Here is a 26,253-nt window from a genome sequence, read left to right as displayed (position 1 = left end):
TTCTTGGACATGAGCAATCAGCCTCTGAGGAAGTCTTCTGCTGTGAGAGAGCCCAAGCTGATCAGACATTCCTGGTGCCGGGCCACGGACGGGAGGATTTGGGGGAGACAGCTGGGCTTGTGGGTAGACCAGAGCAGTCCCCCGAGCCTGTGCTAACCAGAACACTGCTGATGCCGCAGCCCAGGCACGTCTGGGGCTGTCACCGAGCCTGTCAAGCTGCTGAGCTCAGAGCACAGAGCAGAACTAGCCCCTGCCTTCCAGAGCCTCTGGCGTCCTCGGCTGCCCTCGGGTGCTGGGCCAGGACTGGGTGGCCAGGTCTCCCACGAAGCTCTCAACAAGTTCCAGGCCTCTCCTCCTGTGCTCAGATCCTACCCCCAGTCACACCCCCTCCTCCTTGCATCCCTCAGAGAGAGTAGGAAGCTGGGGGGGGGGGGCAGAGGGGTTTCTAATGGGCCTTGTCCCAGCCCTGAGGACTGTGTAAAGGGCTTGCTGCTGCCAGCCACTGGGCCTGGGCACCAGGTTTCTCGTACAGGGTCAAAGCTGGTTCAGAAGCCCTGTGTGGGCCGACCTGAGGGATTCAAGTCGCCTTCCTGGCTGGCAGGCTGTCCCCTCTCCCTGGGTCACAGGGAGACATGGGCTTGGCCAGAGAAAGTGGTCTGGAATGGCCCTTTGAGATCGTCCCTGGGGGCTTTTAAAAATGAGTTTCCTGGTAAGGAAGACTCTCCGGCCTTGGGCAGGATTCTCGGTAGAGTCTCCTGGGTTTGCTCTGATCTGACAAACGCCAGCAGAAACCACCCGGCTGTCTGTGTTCCAGCGGTGCCGGGAGCCCGTGGCTTCCCCAGATGCAGCGTCAGCAGAAAGCAGCAGCCAAAGCACAGGGATGTTTGCTTTGAGGCCTGTGCTAAGTCCCAGGGGTCGGGGGGATGCAAAAGGGAGCCCACACCGCAGCTTTGCCCCTCTCGTTCAAATGCACACACTCCTAGCTTCTCAAGGAATGGCTGATGCCACAGTGATGCCAGAGGGGCTCATCCATGAGTCATGGCGGTCTAAGACCTCTGGGGTGTTCAGGCCGCGTCCAAGGTCATGGAGGGAGCAGGCCCTGCCACCTGCCAGCTCTGCTGGGACTAAAGTCTGCCTGCGCAGCTAGATCTAGTAATGTATTTAAAAGGCCTGTCCTAGGCCAGGGGCTATGGGAGAATGTGGTCAAGGATGTGAAGGGTAGGGGGGGAGAGGAGACCAGACTTGGGGATGGACAGAATCTACCAGCCTGACCCACATCTTGGCCCCTCTACGCCTAACTGTGGGACTCTGGACAAGTTTCATGTTCCCTCTGATTTTCCTTTATTGAGTCTGTGAAATGGGCATGCCTGATAGGTCCAGCACGCAGGTTGCTCCTGACAGGGAGCTGAGTACTCAGCAAGGGCCCATCTGTTTCCAGTTAGAGTGGCTCTTGGTTCCCCCCTTACGTTGGGGTGCTGACTCCCACCTGACCAGTGCCAGGTGTTGGATTGAGTCATTGGGGGGGGGGGGCTGGAGAAGGGGAGAGGGCATTTGGCGGTGGGGAAGTTATTGAGCAAACCTTCCTGGAGAGAGAAGCCATGTGGAGCAAAGGCAGAGGCTGAGGCACACTGCTGGAGAGCTAGGGAGGCTAGTGGGGAGTGACAATGACGGCACTCAGGAAGCCTGGCTGCGTGTACAAGGATGCCTGGGAGAGGCCCAGCCCCTGGATCCTTCGGAGGGTAGGAATCAGGAGGCAGGGCCTGGACTGGCCGTCGCAGAGAGTAGTGGGGCCATTGGTATGAGCACCTTGCCGAGAGGCTTTTGCCCTGGTTTTTGCCCGGTACCTCTGGCCTGGCCTCTAGGTCCAACTTGAGCCCGAGAGGAAGGAGTCTCATGGCCTGAGAAGGGCTCTCGGCTGCCTGAGGGGCTGGGTGGATAAATGGACAGATTTAGGTTGGCAGCTACTGCACCAGACAGTCTGACCCAGAGCACCACATTCCGGCCCGGCTTCCAAGGGCTGTCCAGCCACATCTTCCCCTCGTAGGGATCTGCGCACCTGTCATTCCTTACACCAGAAACCCCTGCCCACTTTTTTGTTTCAAGTATCACAGCGTTTATCGATAGATAAAAATATATGAAATCAGGGCATGAATATGACTTGATAAGTAGATTTAATTTCAGTACTACAATAAGAGGCAACAATTCATATTCTCACCATTTTTTTCATATCCACAAAAACCACTTCAAGGGCATTAACGATCTCTCAAAACTGATTAGTTTTATGCAAGGAAACCATGTTTCTTTCAAAAAGGCTTGTGCCTTTCCCAGGGTCAAGGATATTAACATCTAGCACCTAAAGCCCATTAGTAGAGGTAGAAATATAGGTGATACTCTATTACCTCAATGACCATCAGTTACAGTTAAGAATGGGAATCAAATATTGCAACAACTCCAATATTACTGAGCAAAGCGTCTTCTCCCACTCATGCCTTATTCCAGGTATAAGTGGGCCTTGGCCAGATTGTGGTGAGGATGGGGAAAGAATACTGCCCAGGGCAGGGGCTCATGGCATACGGCCTGGGGTGAGGACATTAAGTGTGTACATCTTTTGGGCAAAAAGACAGCAGTGTCCCTGTGGTAGAGCAGGGAGCTGGGGGCTTCTCCCTGATCCGCCTTACCCTTAGTTCCGTCCCCCTTTTGGGTGGCCAAGGGAGAAAAGTAGGTGTGAATGGTCGAGTATTGGTGAAGGTAACAGATGGTGAAGGCCTCTTGCAGGCCTCATGAGGTTCAAGTCCACTCTGTGAGTGCCCAGGAGCCACAGAGGACATGAATGCTGCCTGCCACCTAGTTGTCACCTAGAGATGCAGCTGGAAGGCGTGCGGCACTCACAGTCCTGCCTGGGTCCCCTCTCTCGCTCCCACAAACTCTTCCATCTCTCCTTTAGCACACCTGACTGCAAGCTGGGAGCATTCTTCTCTTGATGGGGGACAGGAGAAGGTGTTTTACAGGGGTCCTCTAAACCTGTAGAAGGATTATGGGCCCCATTCTCTCTTCCTCTTTGAGCAGCGCAGGATAGCGTGGCCTTGTCGGCCCACAGACACACAGGGAGGCTTGTGGAAATGTTCACAAGTGTGACCTTTCCTGTCATCCTCCGGGTCACTTCCCCAGGAGACAGAAAGAATGCAGTCCCCTGCAGCAGAAGCCAACCCTGGCTGGTGGGCCTTCATACACATGTGCACCCACGGTCCCTTCTCAGCCACTGTCCTTGGCATGCCATCACTAACAAGGTGTTTCCCGTTTCAAAATCCAGGAGGAAACCCTCCTGCTGTCTTCATCCATCCTCTCCCCAGTCTTTCATTCAGTCCACAGTTATTTACTGAGCATGAAAACACACCAGAACGTACTCTGCTCCAGACTCCCGGATACCAGAGTGACCAAAAGTGACCCAGTCTCAGAGCTTACATATCCTGTGCCAGGTGGGATATGTGTTACAAAGAAAAGTGGCTCAAGTGACAGGACAGGGGCTTTGGAGAGGCCTCTAAACAGGCAGCGTTTGAGGCGAGATCATCACTTTCTAGGCAAGGGGACAGGGAAAGACCCTGAGCTGAAGATGTACAGACGAGTGACGTGGTCTGCTTTGTGTTTTAAGATCACTGGCTGAGTGTGGAAATGGATGGGCATGGGAGGCAAGGGCAAAGCTGGGAGACTGGTAGGTTGTTGCCGTGATCCCACCGAGTCTTTCCTGTCCTGCCTGTCCAGGGCCTTCTGCTCTGTCTCCTCCTCCTGTCTCCCGCCCCCCCCCCCCCCCCCCCCGTCCCTACGAGCCTGTAGGCTTGGCCTGCCTGGCTTCTCCCCGTCACACCATTCATTTGCGCTCTAGACCACTGCTCATTTTTGCCGTCCTCCTGGTTGTTTCCCTTTGTGTTTTCCTGTCCCTGACCTGTGTGACGGCCCAGCCCAGCGTGCCCTCTTACCGTCTCGGTCGTATTTTGTGTCCTGTCTGTTCCACTCACAGGGCGATGGTGTCTCCTCTTTCTCATACGCACCAGTCCTGCTTAGGGGCGTATTGGCTGGCTCTGCTGGCTCTGCTAGCCCTGAGACCCTGGAAACAGGGCCCAGGTCTTACTCTGCTCTAGGTTTGGGCCGTCCTAGAGCCCACCGTGCAGAAGGGCCTCCAAGGCTTGTGAGTGGCACTTTGGGTTGGAGTTTCCCAGACCTTCTTATCATTTGGAGGAACAATAGTTCTGCCTGTGCTTGGACAGTACACTGGCTCATGGCCCGAGGGCCTGGGGCATCCCCAGGGCCTTGGCTGACCACTTTGGAGTGGACACTGAGCCAACAGGGAGTTGGAGCTGGGGTAGCATTGGGACCCAACTCCCGGGGAGAGGCTGAGGCCCAGAATTGAGGTGGGGATGGGAGCTTTGGGCCCCGGGGAGGCTCAGCACAGCCAGTCCTCACCTCCACCCTTATTTCAGACCTCAAGCTGCACCTGCAGAGCACTGACTATGGTAACTTCCTGGCCAATGAGGCGTCACCACTGACAGTGTCAGTCATTGATGATCGGCTCAAGGAGAAGATGGTGGTTGAGTTCCGCCACATGAGGAACCACGCCTATGAGCCGCTCGCCAGCTTCTTGGACTTCATAACGTGAGTGCGCCCTGTAGTGCCCCGCCCCTGCCACACACACACACACACACACACACACACACACACACACACACACACACACACGGCAGAACAGCTGTACATGATGGACCTGGCCCAGCATGGCCTTAGACCATCTGCCTATAGAGTCTTCCTGGGCTGTATGGCTGCGCAGGTCATTCAACAACTCTGGCCCTCCAAGCCACCACCCATAGAGTGGGGTCACCAGCCACTTCACTGCTTGCTGGGTATACCTGTGGAAACAGAGGTAGAGAGGCCCCCTCTGCAGTATGTCCCAGGAGCCATGAGCCAGGGCCTGTGTAGGTGGCTGCCTCACACAGTGGTGAGCAGAGGTATGGTTGGTAGCGGGCCTGAGAGTGTGCTCTGAGTCGGTGGAGTGTGCGTGTGTGTTGTGGGGAAGTGCCCCAGGCACTCTCCTGGGTACCATGTAGCTTTTCTCATTTCCTGACTGCGGTGTGCCCACCCTCCTCCTCAGCACCTGGCATACCTGCCCTGCTTGTCCCTGGACAGACAGGGCGACATTCCTGCTAACTGGCCTGATCCTCCCATCACTTTCCCACCAAGAACAGCCTCTTATTCAAGATCCACTGCAGCCAGAAGGGCTCCATCCTCAGGCGAGGGCCACAGTCTGGGACACATGAAGGGCTCAGGGAACCTGCTCAGACTGGGAAGCAGGCTCTCTCCTGGCCACAGGCTGCCTTCCCAGCAGGGGCCTCCCTGCTGTCCCTGCTGGGCCTGTAATCACTGCCCTAACCCCGGTCAAGGTACAGCTGACATGGTCCTACTGGAACAGGAGGCCAGAGATGGGGTGTGTCTGGTGCTGCTGCATTGCGGATCACACCACAGCACCCCATCTGTCAATCAACCCCCACTCTGGGCTTGTGTGTCCCTTGCCCCAAGGCCAGAGCTGAGGATATACAAGGAAACAATGCATTTATTGCCAGAGCCCAGCCTTCATCTTGTTTGCACAAGGTTCCTTCAGTTTCCTGGTGAATGTTCTGGTCTTGCCAGCCATGCTGGCAAGAGGAGGCCTGCCCCAACCCCATGCCAGTGGTCAGAGAGCAGATGTCCTCCATCCTTCTGCCTGCTTGGCTACTTGCCTGTGTAGCTAGCCCCTGGCCTGTCTTGGTGCCCTCAGAGGCTTGGTCTCAGCCTGCCAGGCCGTGAAACCTGAGAGAGCTCTGAGAGTGACTGAGGCCGCACAGCTGCCAGCTCTTTGCTGGAGATTGGCTTCAAGCACCAAGTATGCTTAAAGCAGCCAAGTGCTATCCTGTGGCAGGCTGTCACTTCCTGCCCCTTCCGTTCATTGGTGATTGTGGCTTATAGTCTTCCCCTCGCCTTACTCCTGGTCTCACTCAGGAAGAGCTCAGCAGCCACGCGTCAGCCTTTCTGAGACTGTGGTTGCTCAGTCCATGACCTCGTCATTTCCAGTGACCTGCTCCTCTGCTCTCCGCTCCAGCCACCCCCACCGATGGCTACCGAAGGCCATGTCACACTGGAAGTGCTCCACCTTTGAAATCTCTGAGTCAGGCGCTCCGTCTCTACCCACAGCCTTCAGGCCTCCAGTCCACGCTCAGTCCCTTGTGAGACGTGGGTTCCGGACTCAGCAGGACACTGGGAGTTGCTTCCTCCCTTGCTGCCCCTTCTGGCTTCATTTTCCTCCCTCTCCAGCTGAGGTTCCCTGGTCCATCATTTGAGCACTCTTCTGCCAACATCCACAACTCTCTTGGCTGCCCATCTCGTGGTTCCGCCCAGTTGGCAGCCCCCCAGCCCTGGAGGAATTCCAGCAGCCTCCAGCCTGGAGGCACCCTCCCCCACCTCCACTGCTGGGAGCAAAGCCGGGGAAGCCGGCATTGGGTGATCCCTGCTGCCAGATGCGCACGCAGACCAGCTCAGCTGGCCTTGGCTTGTCCCTGCCCAGCCAGACCCTTGCTCTCCCTACTCAGCACCCTGCAGCCCCCCGCCCCCAAAGATCACCTCTCCATCTTAAACACTATCCCTCTCCGACCCCCAAATCTTCTCTCTGGGCTGATGACCCACCACCTTCTCCACAAAGACAATAAAGGCCAATCCTCCCAGCACTGCATCTGTACCCCCCAACCCCGATCCAGTGGCAGAGGCACCCTCCTTTTTCTTTGGGTCCTTCTGCCAATGTCCTTTGGACCCTGAGTGGCCACTCATCTGCATTTCTGTCTGTGCAGCCACCTTCAGATTCTTCCCATCAGCATCTATAAAAACTAAAATCTCTCACACCACTAAAAACTTGTGCATTCACTGTCAGTTCTTTCACCTCCCTTCACCCTTCGAGCCTCCAATCAGCCTGCAGCAGTCCCATCACTCCACCACAAGGCCCTGGCTAGTGGTGACCGCTAACCTTCATGTGGCCATCAGAAGCCACACGTCTCTCAGCCCGTCCCAGCAGTCAGTCTCTTTCCTCTCATGGTGTCTCTCTGATTTAACCCCTATCACCCTCGCTGTTCTCCTTCCTCCACTCCACCTCTTCCACCTCCTCTACTCTGTTCATCCCAGGAGTGAGGAGTGGTGTCACGAAAAAGTGCTTGTCGAGGGGATCTCCCCAGGCTGGGGACTCAGAACTGACTTCCCTGAGGACGTGGCTATTTGGCTGAGGGGAAGCGTGTTTAAAGGAAAAATTAGAGGTGGGGGGCTCTACACTGAGGGGCTGTACATGTCCTGAGCAGATGAAGCATGGAGCCCCATCCCCTGGAGATGTCCAAAGGAGAGTGCAGTGCCCCAAGTGGTGGAAGTGTCAGCTAGAGGTTCCATCCTGGCTGTGAAGACTTGAGGGAATAATGTCATCATTGCCCACAGACAAAGCTGGCCCAGCTAGGGCAGATGTTGGGGCCATCACAGAGCTCATCTTAGCTGCATCTCTCAGAGTCTCTTAGTTGCCTTCAGAGCTGCCCCAGTGTGGCTGGAATGGGCTTTTGCATGAGTTCCTTGTCACTGAAAGTATGCAAGAAAAAGCTGGTTAAGACCTCCTCTGCTCTCCCATGGTGAAAGGCAGTGCCCAGTGGTTTTGTAGATCCCAGCCAGCCTTCAGCCAACACACATTACCGGCATCAGCTCTGGGTCAGCCAGGCCCAGTGCCAGGGGGGAGGGAGATGTATGGATGCAATGGGATGGGTGCCAGTGGTGGTGTAGGCAGCCCCTGGAGAGGCCTGCGAGCAGCTGCCACAAATGGAGCCAGGGGTCACAGGAGTCCCAGCATTAAGAGGGCTGCAGGATCAGATGGGGTTAGAGAGGCCACTTGGGAGAGTGGGTGGCCAGAGCAGAGGCAGCTGCCTGGCGTAGGGCAGACAGACCTTGAGTGAGAGAGGTCCCCTTGAAGTAGACTGTCATTAGTCATATGGTCTTGAGATGATTCAGCTCAATCTCATGAGTAACATGTAATGTGTCACTGTACCAAGGGCTCCTTCCAGGCCCAGCTGTTAACTTGTTATGTGACTTGTGATAGAGTCTCTATTAGCGTTTTTGGCTTTGGAGGGTGTCTTGGTCTGGCCCATTCCATGATGGTTTCCCATCATGGACCCGGAAGGGAAGCTGGGAGAGCTGCTTGTGGGAGAAGTGTCTGTTCTCTGGGGATTTCCAGATGGGCCCCGAAGACCTTTGTCCTTTGATGAGTGAGCCTCCTTGAAGGGGGCCATCCCCAGTGTTCAGCACCTGCCTGCAACTCAGGTACCCATTGGCAGAACTTGGGCAGGGTAAACTACACCACCTGGGAGAGGTAAGGTTCCATCTTTCTCCTGTACTAGCGGCTTCAGTGCTACCAGCCTGGAGTGGGCAGCTAGAAGGAGGCTTTGTCCCAGGACAATGGCCTCAGGCGCCCAGTGGGCCTGTTAGCATACTTGCCATTCTCCCCAGGACTCATCGCTCCAACCTTACTTAGGCCTTGGATCGGGTTTCCTTAGGCCTCCCTATCCTGGCTCTCCAGCCCTCGCTGTTCACAACTAGTGTTTCTGGATCTCTACAGGCTAGAGCTCTAGACCTGCTGTGGTTTCTGAGTCCTGGGCTAGGCCTGGCTCCTGCCTGGAGGGAGAACTAGTCTCCACACTGTTCTCCTAAGCCTGGGGGAGAGCACACAGGAGCTCTTCAAGGCCCGGAAAGCTCAGATCAAGTGGGAGGATCCAACTGGGCCTCTGGGGTGGGGCAAGACTTTAATGAGGAGAAGGTCAGGGCCTCAGTAGTTCTTCTATGGGCCACACTTCAGTCATCCTGATTGCAGAAGGGAAATAGGCTTGACAGCTGGTATGCTGAGACCGTAGGTTAATATCTCTTCACTTTCCATTCTGGGCAGGGCTCTGAAGGACTCAGATGTGACTGAGCACAGGTACTGCTACTAGCAGCGCCTGCTGGGAGCTGTGGATGGACAGACTGGCAGGGGTACCTGGTTATCATGACCTCCTCACCAGCGCCAGGCTGGCCCCCAGGGCTGGGATGGTGAGAAGGTGGAAGGTAGGCCATGCTGCTCCAGCAGGTGGCGCCAAAGGGCATAACAGAGCGACAGGGTTGACAAGGGACTCTGAAAACTTCTTGGAGGAGGAAGTGGCTTCCTAAACTCCAACCCAAGTTAAATCTTCAAGACACAGGGCGAGGGAGGGCCTCTGGGCAGAGGAATACAGACTGCCCCGCTCCCACCCCATGAGGGCCTCTTTGGCCTGGCGGACAGCCTCCTGTCCACTCCCCAGCTGTCTTACTCTGGAGGGAGACGCTGACCAGCTGGAACCTCATTCTCTCCTACGGAGGCCAAATGAGGGGAGGACTGGTGGAGTGGCTTTCTGGGGGCCGGGAGGCAGCTGCTGCAGCCAGACAAGGAGGAGGAGGATTTCCCTGCCTGTTGAAGGCCTTGGCCTTGGGAGAGAAGCAGACAGCTGGTCCAGCATCATCTCTGCCAGGTCTGCCCTACCTCCTTTCTCCCAGAAAAGAGGATTCTGGCTCTCATTGGCCAGGGGAGAAAGCAGTGGCTGCTGCTGCAGCGAACTTGTAGTTGACCCAGGGGGAGGGAAGTGCTGGGCCTGGCACAGGATCATTCAAGGCTGGCCTAGCCTGGGTTAGAAGAGGGCCATGGAAGGGGCTAAGGGCGTGTGATCGCAAGTGACCATTACTCGGTTCAGCCTTTTCCTTGCTGCCCACATAGGACTTGTAGCAGGAGAGGCAGGGAGCAGCCAGGGGCTACAACCATTGGCCCCCACATCTGCTGGCAGGGCTGAAAAGTGAGTCATAGCTGGCCTGTTCCACATCACTGGAAGGACAGCAGCAAAGCCAAACGGTGGAGTCTTCCCACAGGGCGCTCCTCTGAGGCGGGGCCAGTACCCTGAGGCACATCCCGTGAGCCCTGACCCTAGCCCCACTCCCAACATAAACTGACACCCTGAGTTGCAGGCACAAGGAGTGGGTAGGTTTAGAAAAAGGAAGACTGGCTTGTGGGGATCCCTCTAAGAAGACAAGGCTAAATGGGGAGAGTATAGAGCCCCAGGGCATGGGAACCTCAGACATGGGTGGAGGTGTGTAGACACTGGCCGTGGGGACAGAGAGCTCTCCCTTATGGTATGTATGACCTGGTGCCTGAGCTCTCTGCCTTATTTCCGCTGATGGCTGCTAGTGCAAGTGGTTGTGGGATCAGTTGGATAGTACAGGTCTAAGAGGTACCCTGTTCTCTCCCTCTCTGTACAGAAGGTTGTAAGTGTAAAAAAGCATCCTTAGGCTCGGGGGTGAGGTCTTTGTGGCTGTCTCAGGGAACATGATGGCTAGAGTAGGGCTGGATGGGGTGCAGGAAGTGGTATGTACCATGGTCCTGGGGAACATGGGATTCTGGAGGCATCAGGGGCAGGAGGAATGTGCTGTCCAGGGTAGAGAAGATGCAGGCTGGGGCCAGAGACTAAGGCACAAATCTCCGGACCTCTCTGAGGTCTCTATACTCTGCCAGCTCTGTCAGGGCAGGGTCAGAAGGCTCGCCCTGTGGGCTTTTTGGCTTACAGCTGCCGGTGGGCCCTGCCTGAAGCCCTCAGTTTGGGAAGGGCGTGGGGGGCCGTGTCTTCTCAGCACACATCCTGTAGCTGACTGACCCAGCCATACTAGGGGTGGAGGGAGGGCAGCTGCCTGGCCCCAAGCCCAGGAGAGCAGAGGTCGTAGCAGGGTGCTGGGCTGGGTGGGAGCTGGGGGAGCAGCAAGCAGGAGGAGTAGAGGTCAGGCCAGGCCAGGAGCTGTGGTTTCTTCCTCCTGCCGCCTTCCTGGAGGACCCTGTGGGAGCTGCCCCAGTGGCCAGCTCTCTGAGCTGCAGCCTGGGCATCAACCACCTTCCCTTCTTTCCTTGGTATTGGGGGCCACTCCTCCCAGGGGTCTTCCTGGACAGCCTCAGCACTGGTGCTCAAGACACTGTCACAGCACAGGGGCCTGGCTGGGTGGGGCCTGTGCTCAGTGCCCGACTCAGGGCGGCAGCCTACACCCCAGCTCTCACCCTTCAGTGGGAGCCCTACTCTGGTCTTGGAGGATGTCCTCCCCCCAGGCCTTATCCAACTCCTTTGTGCCCTGAATTCATCACTGGTGACAAGCTGGAGGAATGTTGTGGCTACACAGCTTGCCTATAACCTGGGGCATTTTCACCCCATCTCCACATAGGTGACTACACAGAATTCATTACCCTAGTGCCTTTGTGGCGTCGTCTTAATGGCTGCAGGCAGAACATGCCCCTTGCCAAGTCTGAACTGGCATCCCCACCGCTCCCCAGCTCCACAGCCCCCACTGCTGCCCATGCACTGTCCAGAGCACAGAGCCTGGGGGAGCCTCTGCCTGGACTGCCCAGCCTCCTGTCCAGGTCTCTGGTTCTCCTCCAGGCTCTCCTGGGTGGATGCCTGGCCCTGGCCTTAGTCCATAAAGGAGGAGGCAGTGCTCTGTCTTTGGAGTGGGCTGCACAGGGCAGCTGTCTGCCTGCTCCGTCTCTGCCTAACCTGGGGCCTTACTCCAGACGGGCCCTCCCACTGGCTCCCCTCTGGCCTTCCCTAGAGAAGTTTGTCTCTACCCCACCCCTCAGCCTTTCGTCCCTTTGCCATCTTCCCCTCCTCCTCTGAATGATCCTAACTGGACTGGATACTCCCTGCTTACATCCTGCTCATGGATCCCTCCTGCTCAAAATGAAGGCAGGACCCTCAGCCCAGCCTGCAGGACCAGGCCCCAGCCTCCTGGCAGCACTGCCCTGGTTCCTTTCCCTCTGCCAAAGCTGACTGTGCTCAGTTCCTCGAATGCAGCCACTACTTAGAGAATGCCTTCAGGCCTTTGCACACATTGTTCCCTGTTCCCAGTTCTTGCACCCCCAGGCTGGCCAGTGCGCCTCGCCTCCACGTGCCCATGGTTCCTGTGTCTATCCAGAACACCGCTCACACTGTGGGGTAGTTACCTGTTTCCCAATCACTCGGGAGGCATGAATTCCACTCCCTCCTGTCCACCAAGGGAAGGGCCGTGTCTGCCCTGTGCTCCTGGTACTTGAGTAGGGGGCACTCTTGGGCAGGGAGATGAGCTAGTGGCATTTATCTGCAGCGGCCTCGAGGTAGCATTCACTGTCAAGGGGCTGGTGGCCTGTGCAGGGTGGGAGCAGGGCCATGGTGTCCGGACTCCCAGTGCCCCCCAACGGTCTGCCTGCTGTTGTGTGTCTCCTGTAGTTACAGCTACATGATTGACAATGTCATCCTCCTCATCACGGGCACACTGCACCAGCGCTCCATCGCCGAGCTCGTGCCCAAGTGCCACCCACTGGGCAGCTTTGAGCAGATGGAGGCCGTGAACATTGCACAGACACCCGCCGAGCTCTACAATGCCATTCTGGTGGACACGCCCCTGGGTGAGCGGTGGTGATGGAGGAGGGAGGAGGTGGGCATCAGTGCCAGCGCCTCGGTGTGGGGTGTGTGGAACCCCGGGGATGACCCTGAGCTGTGTGCAAGGCCTGCCCGCTGCTGCTTACCCTGTGTTCACTTCAACTTTCCCTCCTATTCCCTCCTCCTCACTCTGCCTTCTCCTTTGCTGTTGCTTTTGCTGGGCCAGGCAGGCTACCCTCAGGGCCTGACTCGGACCATCTATCTTTGTGAAATGGGTGATTTCTCAGAATGCACAGGAGGGTTGAATTCATGGAGAGTGGAGAGAGACCCGTTTCCCTCGGAGTCTTGGGAGCACTTACACACTGTGGCCCCAAGCAGGGTGGGAGTGGTTGGTTGCCCAAGAGCAGAGGAGGGAAGCAAATAGCTTCATTTGCCTCTACGGAGCAGGTCCCAGGGGCCAGGTCAGGCAGTGTCCGGCAGGATGTAGGGTTCATGTTAGAGGCCAAGGAAGGGGAACTGGGAGCTTCCTGCAGGACTCCGCCTAGGCAGTGCTGGCTCCTGCCTGCTGTGGAGGCTGGGGAGAAGGCACTGAGGCCATCATCAGCTAGTGCCTCATAGCCAGTGTCCTAGTCCTCATGGCACCACCTCCAGGAAGCCACCGGGGTTGAATCACTGGGCTCTAAGCTGCACTTCATCCTACACAAAGAGGCCTGAGCCATACCTGCTGGCCTTATCTGTCATAGAATCTCCCAGTAACTGAGCTAATTATGGGGTGTTTGTGGCTTCTTCAGTGTTTCCATCTTTAAAAAACGAGACAGATGAGTGAGTCCACAGGCTCCCCTGGAGGTGGGGGCCTGTATCCTGCTCTGGCCTCTACATCCGGCCTGACAGGGGTCCCTTGGGTATCTGGCCCATGCCCACCCAGCTGTCAAACTCATTCCTTGTCCTAAGGAGAAAAAGGCTGCTTTTCCAAACGTGGGCCTCAGGCTCTCCTGGGGGGAAGGGGTGCAGAGAAGTAGGCGCCAGACCCCAAATCCCCAGCTGCCCCTCCAGAAGGGAGGATGTCATGGCCTCTCCTGCAAGCCTGTCTTTGGCATAGTCCGAGCTTGGGTCTGCCCCAGCAGTGGTTAGATCATGCTGTGGCTGACTGCCTCCTTTATAAATCAGTTTTAGGAGCAAGAAGGCAAGAGAAGCTCAGGTCAGTGCATGTAGCCCTGAGTATTGCTCCTGCCACTTCCAAGGCAATAGCCCAGATTGGGTAGGGGTCCCCCAATACCCAGCCAGATGGGTCATGTGGCAGGGGCCCCATGTGCCAGCAGGGGCAGGTGAACATTAGCAGGGTTCTTACCTAAGCTAAGGCCACTCACCCACCCTCACGCCCAGCCTTTCCTCTCCTCCCCAGCGGCTTTTTTCCAGGACTGCATCTCAGAGCAGGACCTCGATGAGATGAATATTGAGATCATCCGGAACACGCTCTACAAGGTAGCAGTGGGGGGCTGGCCTGCAGGTGGGTGGGCGTGTGACTGACATAGGGTGCCCGGGCAGGGTGCAGCTACACCAGGCTCCAACCCCAGGGGCTTTCCCACTCGCTTTCTGGCTCCCGTGATGGACACAAGGCTGCATAGAACAGGTTCTCCATCCCGTGGCGCCCGCGGGGGGCCCAGATAAGATCAGCAGGAGTGGCGGGTGCTCCACAGCTTGGCTTGTCAGAGCTGGCTCCTGGATGGCTGCTCTCCCTGCATCCCGGAGGGTCATGGGCCACCACCCAGGCCATAGTTCCCAGGCTCACCCCTCCTGAACTGTTGCCAGCAAGAACGGGCATTGAGCAGAGACAACAGTGTGCTTAGCTACGGTGAGGGGAGGGACTCAGCTAGGTATAGTCAGGTCCCTGGGTCCCTCTCAGGTTCCAAGACCTAGAGCCAGTGCCATGTCCCACCATTCTCAGCCCCCCCACCTTCTGCTTCCCACCAGGCTGTGGCACATGCTGGTGACCCCTGGAGACAGAGTGGGCTTTATCAGCACTGCCCTGGCCTAGAAGTTAGGAGTAGAGCTGGGAGCCAAGAAAGGGGGCTGGCCAGAGACCCATCCGTGAGGGACATTTGGGATAGGCTGAGCTCTAGTTATGGTGGGGTACTGAGCTTTGGTGCCAGGACCCTGATGGACTGCCGCCAGGAACATGGGTCAGCAGTGGGCAGGCCCCGAAGGAGGGCTGAGGAGAGCCCTGGCCAAGGGCCCCGCTGACCTAATCCTGAGAACATCTGTCTAGTGGAGCTTTACAGTGAGGGTCTCCGGCCCTGGTTGGCTGTAGGGGGCCGATTCTCGGCTGCAGCCTGGGCCCAGGCCCCAGGCCCTCCTATCTCCCTGCAGAGTTCTGGGCCAGAGAGCAGGGAGGGTGTGGTGGTAGTGAAAGGCCTGCCTGGAGGTTAGCAGTGGTGTAGGCAGTGGAACAGCACATGCAGAAGCAAGCATGGAGCATGGGCCAAGTGGCAGGCAGTTTGCTGTGGAAGGGCATGTTCCAGAAGGACAGTAAGAGGTAGGTCTAGAGAAAGAAGCAGGCATAGGATCAAGTCACCCAAGGCCTTGAATGCTAGACCAGGAGTTAGAACTTTATCCTGTGGGGAGGGTCAGCAAGCAAAGATTTCCAAAAGGTCAGAGTATCATCAGGAAGCCCCCTGGCTGCAATGTGGAGGACAGATAGAGGGGAGGAGACCAGAGGGAGGTAGACTATCAGCTTCTTCAATCCTTAGCACTGCCCTAGGAGCCGGGTAGGCGTCAGAATTCCCATGTGTAAGGTGAGGAAACTGAGGACTCAGAGAAGTAGGGTAGGTTGCTTGAAGCCACTTGTGAGACACTGGCAGCCCAGGGGATCACACCTGGCTCAGCCTGTTTGCAGAGCAAGTCCTCTCATCCACTTCGCTAGTAGGGAGGCAGGCTAGCCAGTCAGCGCTCTGTGTGTGTGTGTGTGTGTGTGTGTTCCCTCCTGCCCAGCTGGCCTGTTGCCGGGTTCCCTGCCCTGAGACAGGGTGAGGGGTGCGGCTGTCCCCCCAGCCTCACCCACACACTCACCGGGCCTAACTGGTTCTAGCTGGAGTCACTGGTGAGGGCTGCTGGGGCACCAGCTCGTAAACACCGGTCTAATGCTGTAGGCACTGTGCCAGGACCACCCGCCCAGTAGGCGATGTACCAGCCCAGTGGCCACAGATGGGAGATTAGGCGGACCCTCAGCCGCCTGCTGGGTGGGAACTGTAGGCAGCTGGCACAACAGCCATGGGCTGGCAGACTCCTCCAGGGCACAGAGTGGGGGTGGGGAGGTGACCTTGGTACCTGAGCCTTTGGGGTCTTGCCAGTTTCTTCAGCTGCCCTAGCGTCCAGAAGAGATTCTGGGCCTGTCCCATCAGCCTCCTCACCCTGGGGTCAGCCTCTGGGCAAAAGCTAGTGGCTTCCCCACAGGAACTACAGACCCCAGTGGGGCAGGCCTGGGGATTTGGGCATAGCCAGCTTGGCTGGCAGGGAAGGAAGGCGCTAGGGATAGTACCAGAAGGACTAAACAGTATCCCCAAGCTATAGTAGGGTTGGCAGCAGTTTCTGCTACCCAAGCCCTCTGATTCCTGGGGATCCTCTGTGCTGTGGTCCACTCTCCTCTTCCAGGCTTCTTACTCCCCGACCTGTCCTAGATTTTTGTTTCCTGTGAGCCCAGTGGTCACCTCAGGCCTTCCTCTGAGACCAGCTTGCCCAATACTGTTGGCCGGGCTGGGCCTGGGCTTGTTGACAACTAGGTCTCATCTCACCTCCTCCGTTGGGGCAGCAGAGCGAGTGGCCCAAGTCAGCGGGTAGTGGGTACACCTTGGATCTACACCTTGGAGGGCAGATTGTGGCACAGAAGGCTTTCCATGCCTCCCAGCTCTTACCCCCAACTCAGAAGAATAGTCTCTATATCTAGCCTGTGAAGCCAGAGTCCCTGTGACCATGCCACCAGATGGGACCCAGGAGGGTCTGAGTAAAGGGAGCTCCCCAGGGAGGCCACAAGACAATCCCCCCTTCGTTGACATGGAGAGGTGCAGGGAAGGAAGCTTGTGTCTGGCTGGTTTTATTAGATCTGGGAAGGACCTGGGGCCTGGGCTGACCTGTCTTCTCCTCATGCCCAGCAGATCCAATTTGGGCAGGAAGTGCTCATTCCTGTCGGCAGCCCGTATGTCCGGTTGTTGCTCTACATGGGCTGACCTCCATCCGTGTAGGCAAGAACCATCCCTCAGCAGGAACTGGGCTGACAATTTGGTTCCTGCTGCATAATGCCTGGGGGATGGGGGAAGGAGGAGGTGTTCTGGAAGGTGGGGTGCCGAGAGGGGCCAGGGCACCCAGTCCAGACCATCTCCAGGAACTCTCAGGAGTAACCTTCCCTCACTGGCCCATCGACATGTGGTTTTCGGAGGTTGAAGAGGCAAGATCTGGGGGGAAAGGCAGATAGAACAGCATGGGGAAGACGGAGACCCTCTCTGAGCCCGGCCTTCGGGGGGATGAGAGTGTGGGCGGCACTGCACCATGCAGCAGACAGTTGGCCAGAAATCGTTTCTGGGTGAGGAAAAGGGCAGCAGGCTACTGATGCTTGGCTGTTTAATAGCTGGAGTTTGTGGCTGTTTCAGAAGCTCTGACATGGGGCTACCCTGACCAGTGCATGGGTGTGATGTTTGGACTCCCCATGAAAGGGTTGGGGAGGGAGAGTGGGGACTGTGAGTAGGAGGCCTGGCAGGCCCGCCAGGCTCCCTGCCAGGGCTGAACAAGCCCCATGCTCTGCACAGGCCTATCTGGAGTCCTTCTACAAGTTCTGCACCCTACTGGGCGGGACAACGGCTGATGCCATGTGCCCCATCCTAGAGGTGAGTGCCTGCCCACCCTCCCGCCGGCTGGTCCCCGGGGGAAGCCCTGCCAACTGACTAGCTCCTGCCTTCCTTGCACCCTCTCTCCTTGCATGTGCACTGGCCCCACAGTTTGAAGCAGACCGCCGCGCCTTCATCATCACCATCAACTCCTTTGGCACAGAGCTGTCTAAGGAGGACCGTGCCAAGCTCTTTCCGCACTGCGGGCGGCTTTACCCGGAGGGCCTGGCCCAGCTGGCTCGGGCTGATGACTACGAACAGGTGAAGAACGTGGCCGACTACTACCCGGTGAGTGCCCTGCCCACAGGACGGGGGGCGGGCATGTTGGCACCTGTGTGCCCACACCCAACAGTGCCCTCATGCTCATGCTTCCCGCCACTCCCCTGGGCCAGGAGTACAAGCTGCTCTTCGAGGGTGCAGGGAGCAACCCTGGAGACAAGACCCTGGAGGACCGATTCTTCGAGCATGAGGTGCGTGCAGGCCTTCCCGTCCCAGGTTGGGGTTGGTGGCTCAGGCCCGACTGCAGTCACAGCCACCCGCATACCGTGCCTGCCTCTGTCCACAGGTGAAACTGAACAAGTTGGCCTTCCTGAACCAGTTCCACTTTGGTGTCTTCTACGCCTTTGTGAAGCTCAAAGAGCAGGAGTGTCGCAACATTGTGTGGATCGCCGAGTGCATCGCCCAGCGCCACCGCGCCAAGATTGACAACTACATCCCCATCTTCTAGTGGCCTGGCCCCAGGCTCCCGACAAGTATGTGTGTGTCTTTGTGTGCTGTGACCAAGACCACAGCTCACCTGCCTACCCTGCGGGGAGCACACTGTCCTAGCGGCTGCCCAGCTTCCCTGATGCTCTGCTCTTGGGCTTACAAAGGGACTGGGTACATGCTCCCCCCACCAAGGATGGACCAAGGCCCCCCTCCAGATCAAGGAAGTCCCCCTCAGCCCTGTTTACAGCCGTTGACGTGTCTGAGAAGCATGTGGTCACTTCTGTGCCCCTCCCTAACTTGAGAACCCCTGGGGCAATATGAGCCTCCTCTCCCCTCTGTGGGTCACCCCCAGAGCCATGGCCCACGGGAAGGATAGTGTGTGTGTCCTTGGGGCATGGGGGAAGGAGCTGTGCATTCCCCTCCTTCAGCTCTGCCCGTCTGAACAATAAACTGTCCTCTCTAAGCCCAGCTGTCTGCTGTCTGCTTTGGGCCCTCCCTAGTTCCTGTCCCAGACCCCCAGCGTCCCTCGGTGCACCCTTACTGGGCTCATTCCCACTGGGCCTCAGCCTTCTACCTCTTTGGTCAGTTTCAGTTGGCAGCCCCAGGCTGACCCCGACCCGCTCCTGTGCCGCCAGATTCCCCAGGGCCGTGGAGTCACTGGAGCCTCTACTGGAGGCTTGGGTCCTGGCCCTGGACGGACCCGGCCTCCCTGTTTGCTTCACTGAGCCGCACCACTCCCGTGGCCAGGGTCATCACCCCCATTCCACTAAGAGGAAACGCCAACCTAGGGATAAATGATCTGCCCAAGGTCAATGAAGGGTGGAGGTGGGAGCCACAGTCTGTGCCCAGAGCCTTGGCCCCCATGCTGAGCTCCAGGGGTTCCCCAGGCAGTTCCCAGTATCACACAGCCAGTCTGTCACCCCCTCCAAAGAGCATCTCCCCCATTCTAGGAGAAATAAAAATATATCTTTATTTAAAAAATGGCAATCAGGCAAGTAGGATATGCAGCCTCCCTGTGGCTTGTTGGGCTTGGAGTGGGTGATTGGGGCCCTAATTCTTGATCCAGTCAAGAAACAGTTGGGCGTCACCCTTTGAATTGCAGCACTGAGGTACTGTGCTGAGAAGTAATCCTGAGGGGGTCCCCACCCCACCCCATCACTCCTTCGTTTGCAGAGGCACTGTCTGCGGGATTCTGTCAAATGCTACAACTACGTCTTGCACTAAACTCCCCATCCACCTGGGTTTTCCAAGGTGCAGGGTGGAGCCCTGTGCCCCAGAGGGTCTGTTTAGGCTCTTGAAGCAGTAGAGAAGCCTCAGCCTCACCAGGCCTGGCCTGGGGCATTGGCAGTGGGTAGGCTCTAGGGCAGACTTGGGGGTCACAATGCCCAGGGGAGGGTCAAGGGCTCATGGGACCGCCTCTGCTGGAGCAGCTAGGCCACATGTGTACACTGCTCAGTGGGCTCCCGTGGGGGAAAGGCCCAGGTTTGGGTCTGGGCCCTGGACTGCACCCTGGGTAGGGCTGGGCTGGCCAGGCTGCAGAGCTCTTGGCAGACAGGGACTGATGAAGAAAGCTTGCAGGAAGCGGCGCCGCAGGCTCTCGGGCAGGTAGTAGTGGATGAAGTACATGAGCCCCAGGCCACGGCCGGGGTAATAGCGACGGCGGGGCTGAGCGGCCAGCAGCGCGTCAATGATGGCATCCACAACTGGGCTGAGGTCGGGCAGCGCCAGGCGCAGCGAATGCAGGAACTGTCTATACAAGTGCTCGATGTAGTCCTCACCATAGGCCTGCAGCAACTCTTGGGGCAGGTTGGCGAGCAGCAGCTGCTTGCGCCGCTCCCAGTGGTCCACTTTTCGTACTGACTCTGGGGAAGGAGTGGTACGGTCAGCCAAAGCCAGACTCAGGCCTACCTATCCCACCAGAGACCTGCCTTCGGCCAAAGTCATGCTCATTCTTCAGACCGGTGCCCACCCCAGAAAAGACCACCACCACACCCCTGTTTTCCCAGCCCCAGGCTTTTACCCCAAACCCTGACCTTCACCTGTCTTGAAACAGCCAGGCTGGATGACGCTGACCTTGACCCCCCAGGGCAGAAGTTCACAGTTGAATGTGTCCATGAGCAGCACCAGGGCCGCTTTGGAGGTCCCGTAGGCACCCAAGCATGGATATGGCATGTCTCCTGGGGGTGGAGTGGGGGTGGGCAGCTGAGCCTGGGCCATGGGCTCTAGCATCCCGGGCGGCTCCTCTTCTATTGCGGTACGCGCGTACACTCACCTGCTGGGCTGCCCACAGTCACTATGCGACCCCTCGAACGGCGCAAAAGTGGCAAGAGGCCCTTGGTCAGCTGCAGTGCGCCAAAGAAATTCACCTCCATGCAGCTGCGGAACGTGGCCACTGGGGACAGCTCTGCGTCAGCCACCACGTCATTGAAGCCTGCATTGTTGACCAGGCCCCACAAACCTGAGGGCATGGAACAAGGAGGGAAACTGGAGGTCAGCCCGACAGCACCCCTCCAATCCCTGCCCCTCCACACCCACCCAGCCACCTCTCTCCCGGGGGAGCCAGGCCTACTGACCTGTGCTGCTGGTGTGGGCTTTGGTGAACTCCAGTGCATGGCTAATGTCAGCTGGCTTGGTCAGGTCCATCTGCAGCAGCCTTAGGTTAGGGGAACAGCAGGCACGTAGCTCTAGGGCACCGGGGCTATCCAAGTCCAACACAGTGGCCAGCACCGTGAAGCCCATGGCATCTAGCTTCTTGGCCGCCTCCTTGCCAAAACCAGAGTCACAGCCTGGCCAGGGCAGGGCAGCCAGTGAACTCCCACTGTGGCCCAGTCCAGCCTGAGGCAACCCCAAGATCACCAGGGTCCAGATTGGATCCAGGCCCCTGGATACCCCACCTACCAGCAGTCAGCAGCCCTCACTCCTTTCCTGGGCCCACCTCTGGCAGGCTTTGCTCCTCTGGCTGAGCACCTGAGTGTCGACTCTCACAGCTGTGATCTCCCTGACTCCCCATAGTGACCCCATCAAAGATGGCTTACAGGTGAGGCAACTGAGACTTAGTATTGTTAAGTGGCTTCCCAAGTCACTCAGCCAGCAAAGAAAGAGTAAGGTCGGGACTCTATCCCAGGTCTGCCGGAGACTCAGTCCCAGCCCCTATGTGTTTCTGCCTATGATAGCAGGCCTCAGCTGGAATGCTCAGTATTACTGCACAGCCTCCCTTTTCTCACTGCCCTTGCCCAGGCTTCTTCTTACCTGGTCACTGAAGCAGTCCTCTCTTTAGTCCTGTCCCATCTCGCCCCTAGAACCTATTCTCTACCTAAGTAGCCAGAGGGATCCTTCCAAAAATGACTATCACTCTGCTGCTGAAAACCTTTCCAAGCCCCCCACAGCTTCGAGGATAAAGCCCAAGCCCTCTACTCTCATTCTCCAGGCTCTGCCCAACCTGAGCCCCGCTTCCCTTCCTAGCCTCAATACCCTCTACTGTTGTTCCAGGCTCTAGGCAAGCTGGAGGCCCATCCTGGCCTCCCCCCTTGACCCCACACCCTTGGAATTCCAATCAGTTGCAACAGTGGGGCATTCTCTGAGCCCCAAGACCACTTGCCTCCAGAACAAGGACAATGATGGATGGAGAACAGACCTGCATTTGAATCCCTTCCCACACTCACGGAAGTGTGACCTGAGGTCAATTACCATTCTTGAAGGCTTAACTTCCTGTCTTTGGTATGTAGAGAGAGGAACCACTAGGCAGAGCCAGAGTGAGAGTCTGATAAATCCCCACTTTCTTGATCCATTTGATCCTAGTTTTGTGGGTGGAGGCTCCTCCCTCACTAGCCTTCCCCCACTCTTCCTCCCCATTCTTGGATGACTCCCCGCCCACCCCCACACCCCCACTGCCCCCGCTCAGACAACCAAGCTGGGCAGGGGCCTATGAGCTTGGCTTCATGTGGCTGGGGGCCTGCCAGCCAGTCCAGGCTGAGAGGTTCTTCCTGGGCAAGTCTGGCTGGGGGAGGAGAGTGAACCCCTTGTCTAAGCTATCCCCCAGAGCAGACAGGGTAACTGAGGCTTCCAGGAGCCTTACTTCTGCTATCCCAGCACAGTTACCCACACCTTGCACACCCTCTTGTTCACCTGCACACACTCAATACCTGTATATACTTCCAACTTACCTGCAGTGAGAAGTGAGTAACACAGGGGCCACTCCCATGAGACCCCTGCGACCCATCAGTGCACAAATATGCACACAAGGCACCCAGCTACTCAGCCCAAACCCTGCCAGGACTGAGCTCCAGGAGCAGCCTTGGCCAGTAGTTCTCAGGGGCATTCTCAGAGAGGGGTGGGTGGCAGTTCTGGCAGGTGAGGCAGGGCCTGGTCACCTACTTGCCTAGCAGTCAGGTGATGAAACCCCCAGAGTTTGGGGGCATTGAGAAACTTGGAGGCCTACATCTGATGCTTAGATTGGGTAGGCTTGGCAGTCCTCTTCACCTCCCTCCACCTTCATTGTGGAGCTTTGGAAACAGAGATGGAGAGCTCAAGTCACAGAAGGCTCCTCTCACTTCCCTCTCAGGCTCAAGGCTAGGAGAAGGAAAGCAGCAGCACCAAGGCCTGAAGTGAGGTCTCAGGGAACACGAGTACCTGCAGATGTCCTGGGTCCTGTTGAGGCAGCTCACAAATTAGAAGGCAAGAGGGGAGCTGCCCCATCCCTGGGGGCAGATCACAATCTAGTCCCTGCTTCATACCAGGAGGGTCTGTCATCACCCTCAAACGCCTGCAACTGGGGTCCCCTGAGGCTTCACACTGTACCCTGAACTCAAGTCTCTCCCATTCAGTCTGAGCCCTGTTCTATCTCCATTCTCTTTGCTTGAAGCGCAAAGCCTTTGTGCCACCCTCACCCTGCCTCAGTACAGTCTGGCTTCATGCCCGGCATTCAAGGCCCCGTCTGAGGAAACAACCTTACATCCCACCACATCCCAGCAGCCAGACTGGTTACTGACTGTCCCTTATCCAGGCCATGCTCATTCGTGCCTCAAGTCTTTGTTCTGCACCCTCTGTCTGATACAAAACACCTTCCATACTCCACCTATCTCCACTCATCCTCTGAGGTCCAGCTCAAGGATGGTCTCCTCTGGGAAATTCTCCCAGCTCCATCTGATCGTGTAGGGCCCCCCTCTGGACTGAGGTCTCTGAGAAGCCAGTCTGGTGGCTGCCCCCAGCCCGAGCCCAATTCAAAGGCAGAACCAAGAGCACCTGTCCAAAGCCATGGTGACTGGGGGACAGACTAAGCTGCCCTTCCCCCATACAATGGAGCCACTGCCCCCAGCCTTACTCCCCCTCCTCACTTCCGACTGGGCCTCAGCCCCCCTTCCCCTTCCCTTGATCTGCTGACAGATTTATTTCCTGCTCCAGACAAAGGGAGCTCAGCCAGGCGGCCAGAGGCACCTGAGCCCAGGTCTCCAAGATCTCCTTCCTAGGCATAGAGGACCAGGAGAACTGTGGGTGGGGTGCTGGGTGCAGGATCTGGAGGCTACCTCGCAGTTTGGGGGTGGGAGGAGGGATCTGTGAGGCAGCTGAATGCTCATCTGTGACCTCAAGATCCCAGCCCATCGTGGGGGTAGAGGTCCCAACTGCCTGTCTAAGTGCCTTCCTCTGGCCCCAGGGAAGAGATGAGGCATCCCACATGTAGACGTTTAGCAGAGCTCAAGGGGTGACGAACCTCTTTAGTCCAGGTAGTTCGCTCTCTTGGGGAGGGGTATTAGCATAAACTCCAAACTCCAGGAGACTCCATCTTTCCCAGCCACCACTTTCCTCTGCCCATCTACCCACTCCTGCCTCTTCTTTCCTCCAACACTGCCTACAGCGGCAGGTAGTTAACCAGGACTTGGGGAGGTGCCTCGCTTTCTACTTGGTTCGCTCCTTGCACCTAGAGGAGGGGGACTCCTACTCCTGCGCTGGGGGTCCCGCCTTGCCTTACTGTGCCCGTGGGAGCCCTCTGGGTGTCCGGTCCCCCCTTGAGCCTGGAGTCCCCCCGCTCTGCGCCCCGCGCACTCACCGGTGATGAGCACCGCGCGAGTGGCCACAGGCAGGCGCGGCGGGCGTGCCAGGCAGGACAACGCGATCCAGCCGGCGGCGGCCAGCACGGCGAGTGCGGCCAGCGGGGGCAGCAGGCGCTGGCACAGCCAGTCGAGCGCGGCCAGCAGTGCCAGTGCCGCCAACAGCGGGCGGCCCAGGCGCAGGTCTGCGCGCAGCAGCTGCAGCAGCGCACGGGCAGCCACTAGCAGCCAGGCGCCGCCCGACGGCCAAGGCCAGCGCTCCATGGCGGCGGGGCTGGGGTGGTGGCCGGGCTGGAGGGCAGGGATAGGAACTCGGGGCCTGGATGAGGGGCGCCGGGTGCAGCAGACAACGGCCAGGGGCAGGAGAAATACTCGCTTTCACGGTTCGCCCTCGGGCCGAGCTTATAAAGAGCCCAGGGGGCGGGAGAGGGCGGAGCGGAGGCGGGGAGGGGGTGGGGCTTTCCTCCACTTCTCTCCTGGCACCCCTTGCGGGGCAGGTGCCCCCGCCTCCTCCCCGCCCCCGCGGCCAGATCCGCTTTCGAAGAAGCCGGAACAAAGTCCCAAAGTTACTTGAGGAGGAGCCTCCTCGCCGCGGGCCGCGCTGAGGTGAGGGCCGGTGGGTCTAGCCCGCGTGGCCCGCATCCACTCACCCCTGCGCCTCCCGCACGCGCGCTCGGGCAGCTGAGCCGCCGCTCCCAGGTGAACACAGCCAGCTTACATTTGCTCGGGACACCTGAGGACACGCACATCCTCCCTCCAAGCGCCCCACATTGACAGCACGCCGCTATCGCCGCGCCTGCAGGAACACCGCGGGAAACCAGCCCGCCCTCCCCCGGCCGCGGCGGCCAGCACACGCGCCATACTCCCACGCCCTGCGCGGCCGCAGGGCCCTAGCACACACACCCTGATGCACCCTGACACCTAAGCTGCCCGCGGCCACAAAACCAGCTTGGGGCGGGGCTGGGGGCAGCAGGTTGACGCGCCACCTCCTCCTGCCACACAAGTTTATGTGTGTGTGTAGGGGAGTAGGGGGATGCGTGGGAGGGGAAGGAGTGGGGTCACAGGAAGCTCCTAGGCCTCCCATTACCTTCAGCCCACCCTCCAACCCCACGGACTCCAAGAGTCAGGCCAATGGAGACACCTGAGGAGTCAGTGAGGGCAGCCTTTTTTGCACTGGGTGATGCCTGCCCTATTCCCATGATTCCCCAGGGGATAAAATAAGTGATGTGAATGTGGGTGCATTTCCCTGCCTGTGTGTATGAAGGTTTGTGTTTGTGTGTGGCCTGGAAGCCCCCCCACCCCCGTGTCTGGCACCCTGTGCTTGGCATCCATGCCAGGGCTCTGTCAGGCACTAGGAGTTGGTGCCAGTACCTGTCTGCCAGGCCCTATGCTGAGGGCAGTAGATGGAGCCTATTGCAGAGGGGCTCCTTGCTTCCTGTGGGCCTCTTGCCTTGCCCAGTGTCTCCCTCATCCATTGCCGTACTAGGCCCTGGAAGATCCCAGCTCTGTTGCCCATTCTCTATTTTAGGTGCCCAGGCTGTGCCAGCACTTCAAAGCAGTGCCTCCTCCTAAGACTTCTCTGCCACCCAGGCATGGTCTCATGGCCAGGGGTGTCTCAATGAGGGGCCTTGGAGCCAGACCCACCTAAGGGGACAGCTCTGTGTGGAGGATCCCTATCCTGCCCAGAGCCACTCCTGTGCCCCCATCGATTCCTCCTGTATGTACAAATGACAGGCTAGCCCTGGCCCTGGGAGGCAGGACTAGCTTGGGGTGCCTGACCTTGGGTATATGACCTTGTGTGCCTGTGTGTGCCTTTATTTGTATACGCTCATGTCCATGGGCTCTGTGGCTTGTCCCTGTGCCATGACTCTGTGTGTGCCTGTGAGGACATTCACGTGTGTTGTGAGTGTTTCAGGAGACTCTTCCTTGGTCTGGGTAATTCTTTGGAAACTCAGGGAAAGATTTTTCCCCAAAAAAACTTTCTGATTCCTGTTACCCTCTATGGCCCAGACCCAAAGGTAAGCACAGTACACTTGGTCTGGCTCCCTGATCTGAGCTGTAGACCCTGGATTGGGGGGACCCTGACCCAGCTCTAGTCACCCTACTGAGAGTCTGGCTGTAGTGTCTCCAACTTCA

General features: G+C 57.9%; 2 protein-coding genes across 3 annotated transcripts in view; one reads left to right on the top strand and one right to left on the bottom strand.

Annotated features, from left to right (window-relative positions):
* ATP6V0D1 (ATPase H+ transporting V0 subunit d1) overlaps nucleotides 1-18,536 on the top strand; it is a 40,510-nt gene extending 21,974 nt beyond the window's left edge. Inside the window, exons 2-8 of the mRNA XM_081031684.1 lie at nucleotides 4,476-4,647; nucleotides 12,339-12,517; nucleotides 13,894-13,973; nucleotides 17,288-17,365; nucleotides 17,477-17,653; nucleotides 17,758-17,835; nucleotides 17,931-18,536. Of these exons, the coding sequence (XP_080887810.1) occupies nucleotides 4,476-4,647; nucleotides 12,339-12,517; nucleotides 13,894-13,973; nucleotides 17,288-17,365; nucleotides 17,477-17,653; nucleotides 17,758-17,835; nucleotides 17,931-18,092 (926 nt within the window). The 3' untranslated portion in view covers nucleotides 18,093-18,536. The remainder of the gene's footprint in view (nucleotides 1-4,475; nucleotides 4,648-12,338; nucleotides 12,518-13,893; nucleotides 13,974-17,287; nucleotides 17,366-17,476; nucleotides 17,654-17,757; nucleotides 17,836-17,930) is intronic.
* Nucleotides 18,537-19,021: 485 nt separating this feature from the next.
* On the bottom strand, nucleotides 19,022-24,491 carry HSD11B2 (hydroxysteroid 11-beta dehydrogenase 2; the record flags this gene model as incomplete). 2 transcript variants are annotated; one of them, XM_081031683.1, is made up of 6 exons in its annotated part: nucleotides 24,117-24,491; nucleotides 20,647-20,859; nucleotides 20,346-20,531; nucleotides 20,113-20,250; nucleotides 19,714-19,935; nucleotides 19,022-19,401 (listed from the first exon to the last, which is right to left on the bottom strand). In XM_081031683.1, exons 1-6 carry the CDS (start codon nucleotides 24,379-24,381, stop codon nucleotides 19,229-19,231), a joined length of 1,197 nt encoding a protein of 398 aa, XP_080887809.1. In that variant the 5' UTR covers nucleotides 24,382-24,491. The 2 variants fall into 2 exon arrangements, with proteins under 2 accessions (XP_080887809.1, XP_080887808.1); XM_081031682.1 differs by lacking the exon at nucleotides 19,022-19,401 and having other exon boundaries at nucleotides 19,526-19,935; nucleotides 20,107-20,250.
* Nucleotides 24,492-26,253: the final 1,762 nt, after the last annotated feature.

This window comes from Rhinolophus hipposideros, assembly GCF_964194185.1.
Source record: "Rhinolophus hipposideros genome assembly, chromosome: 21".
Lineage (NCBI taxonomy): Eukaryota > Metazoa > Chordata > Mammalia > Chiroptera > Rhinolophidae > Rhinolophus > Rhinolophus hipposideros.
Note: the sequence above shows the minus strand (reverse complement) of the source record. Positions and strands in the feature narration are given on the sequence as shown.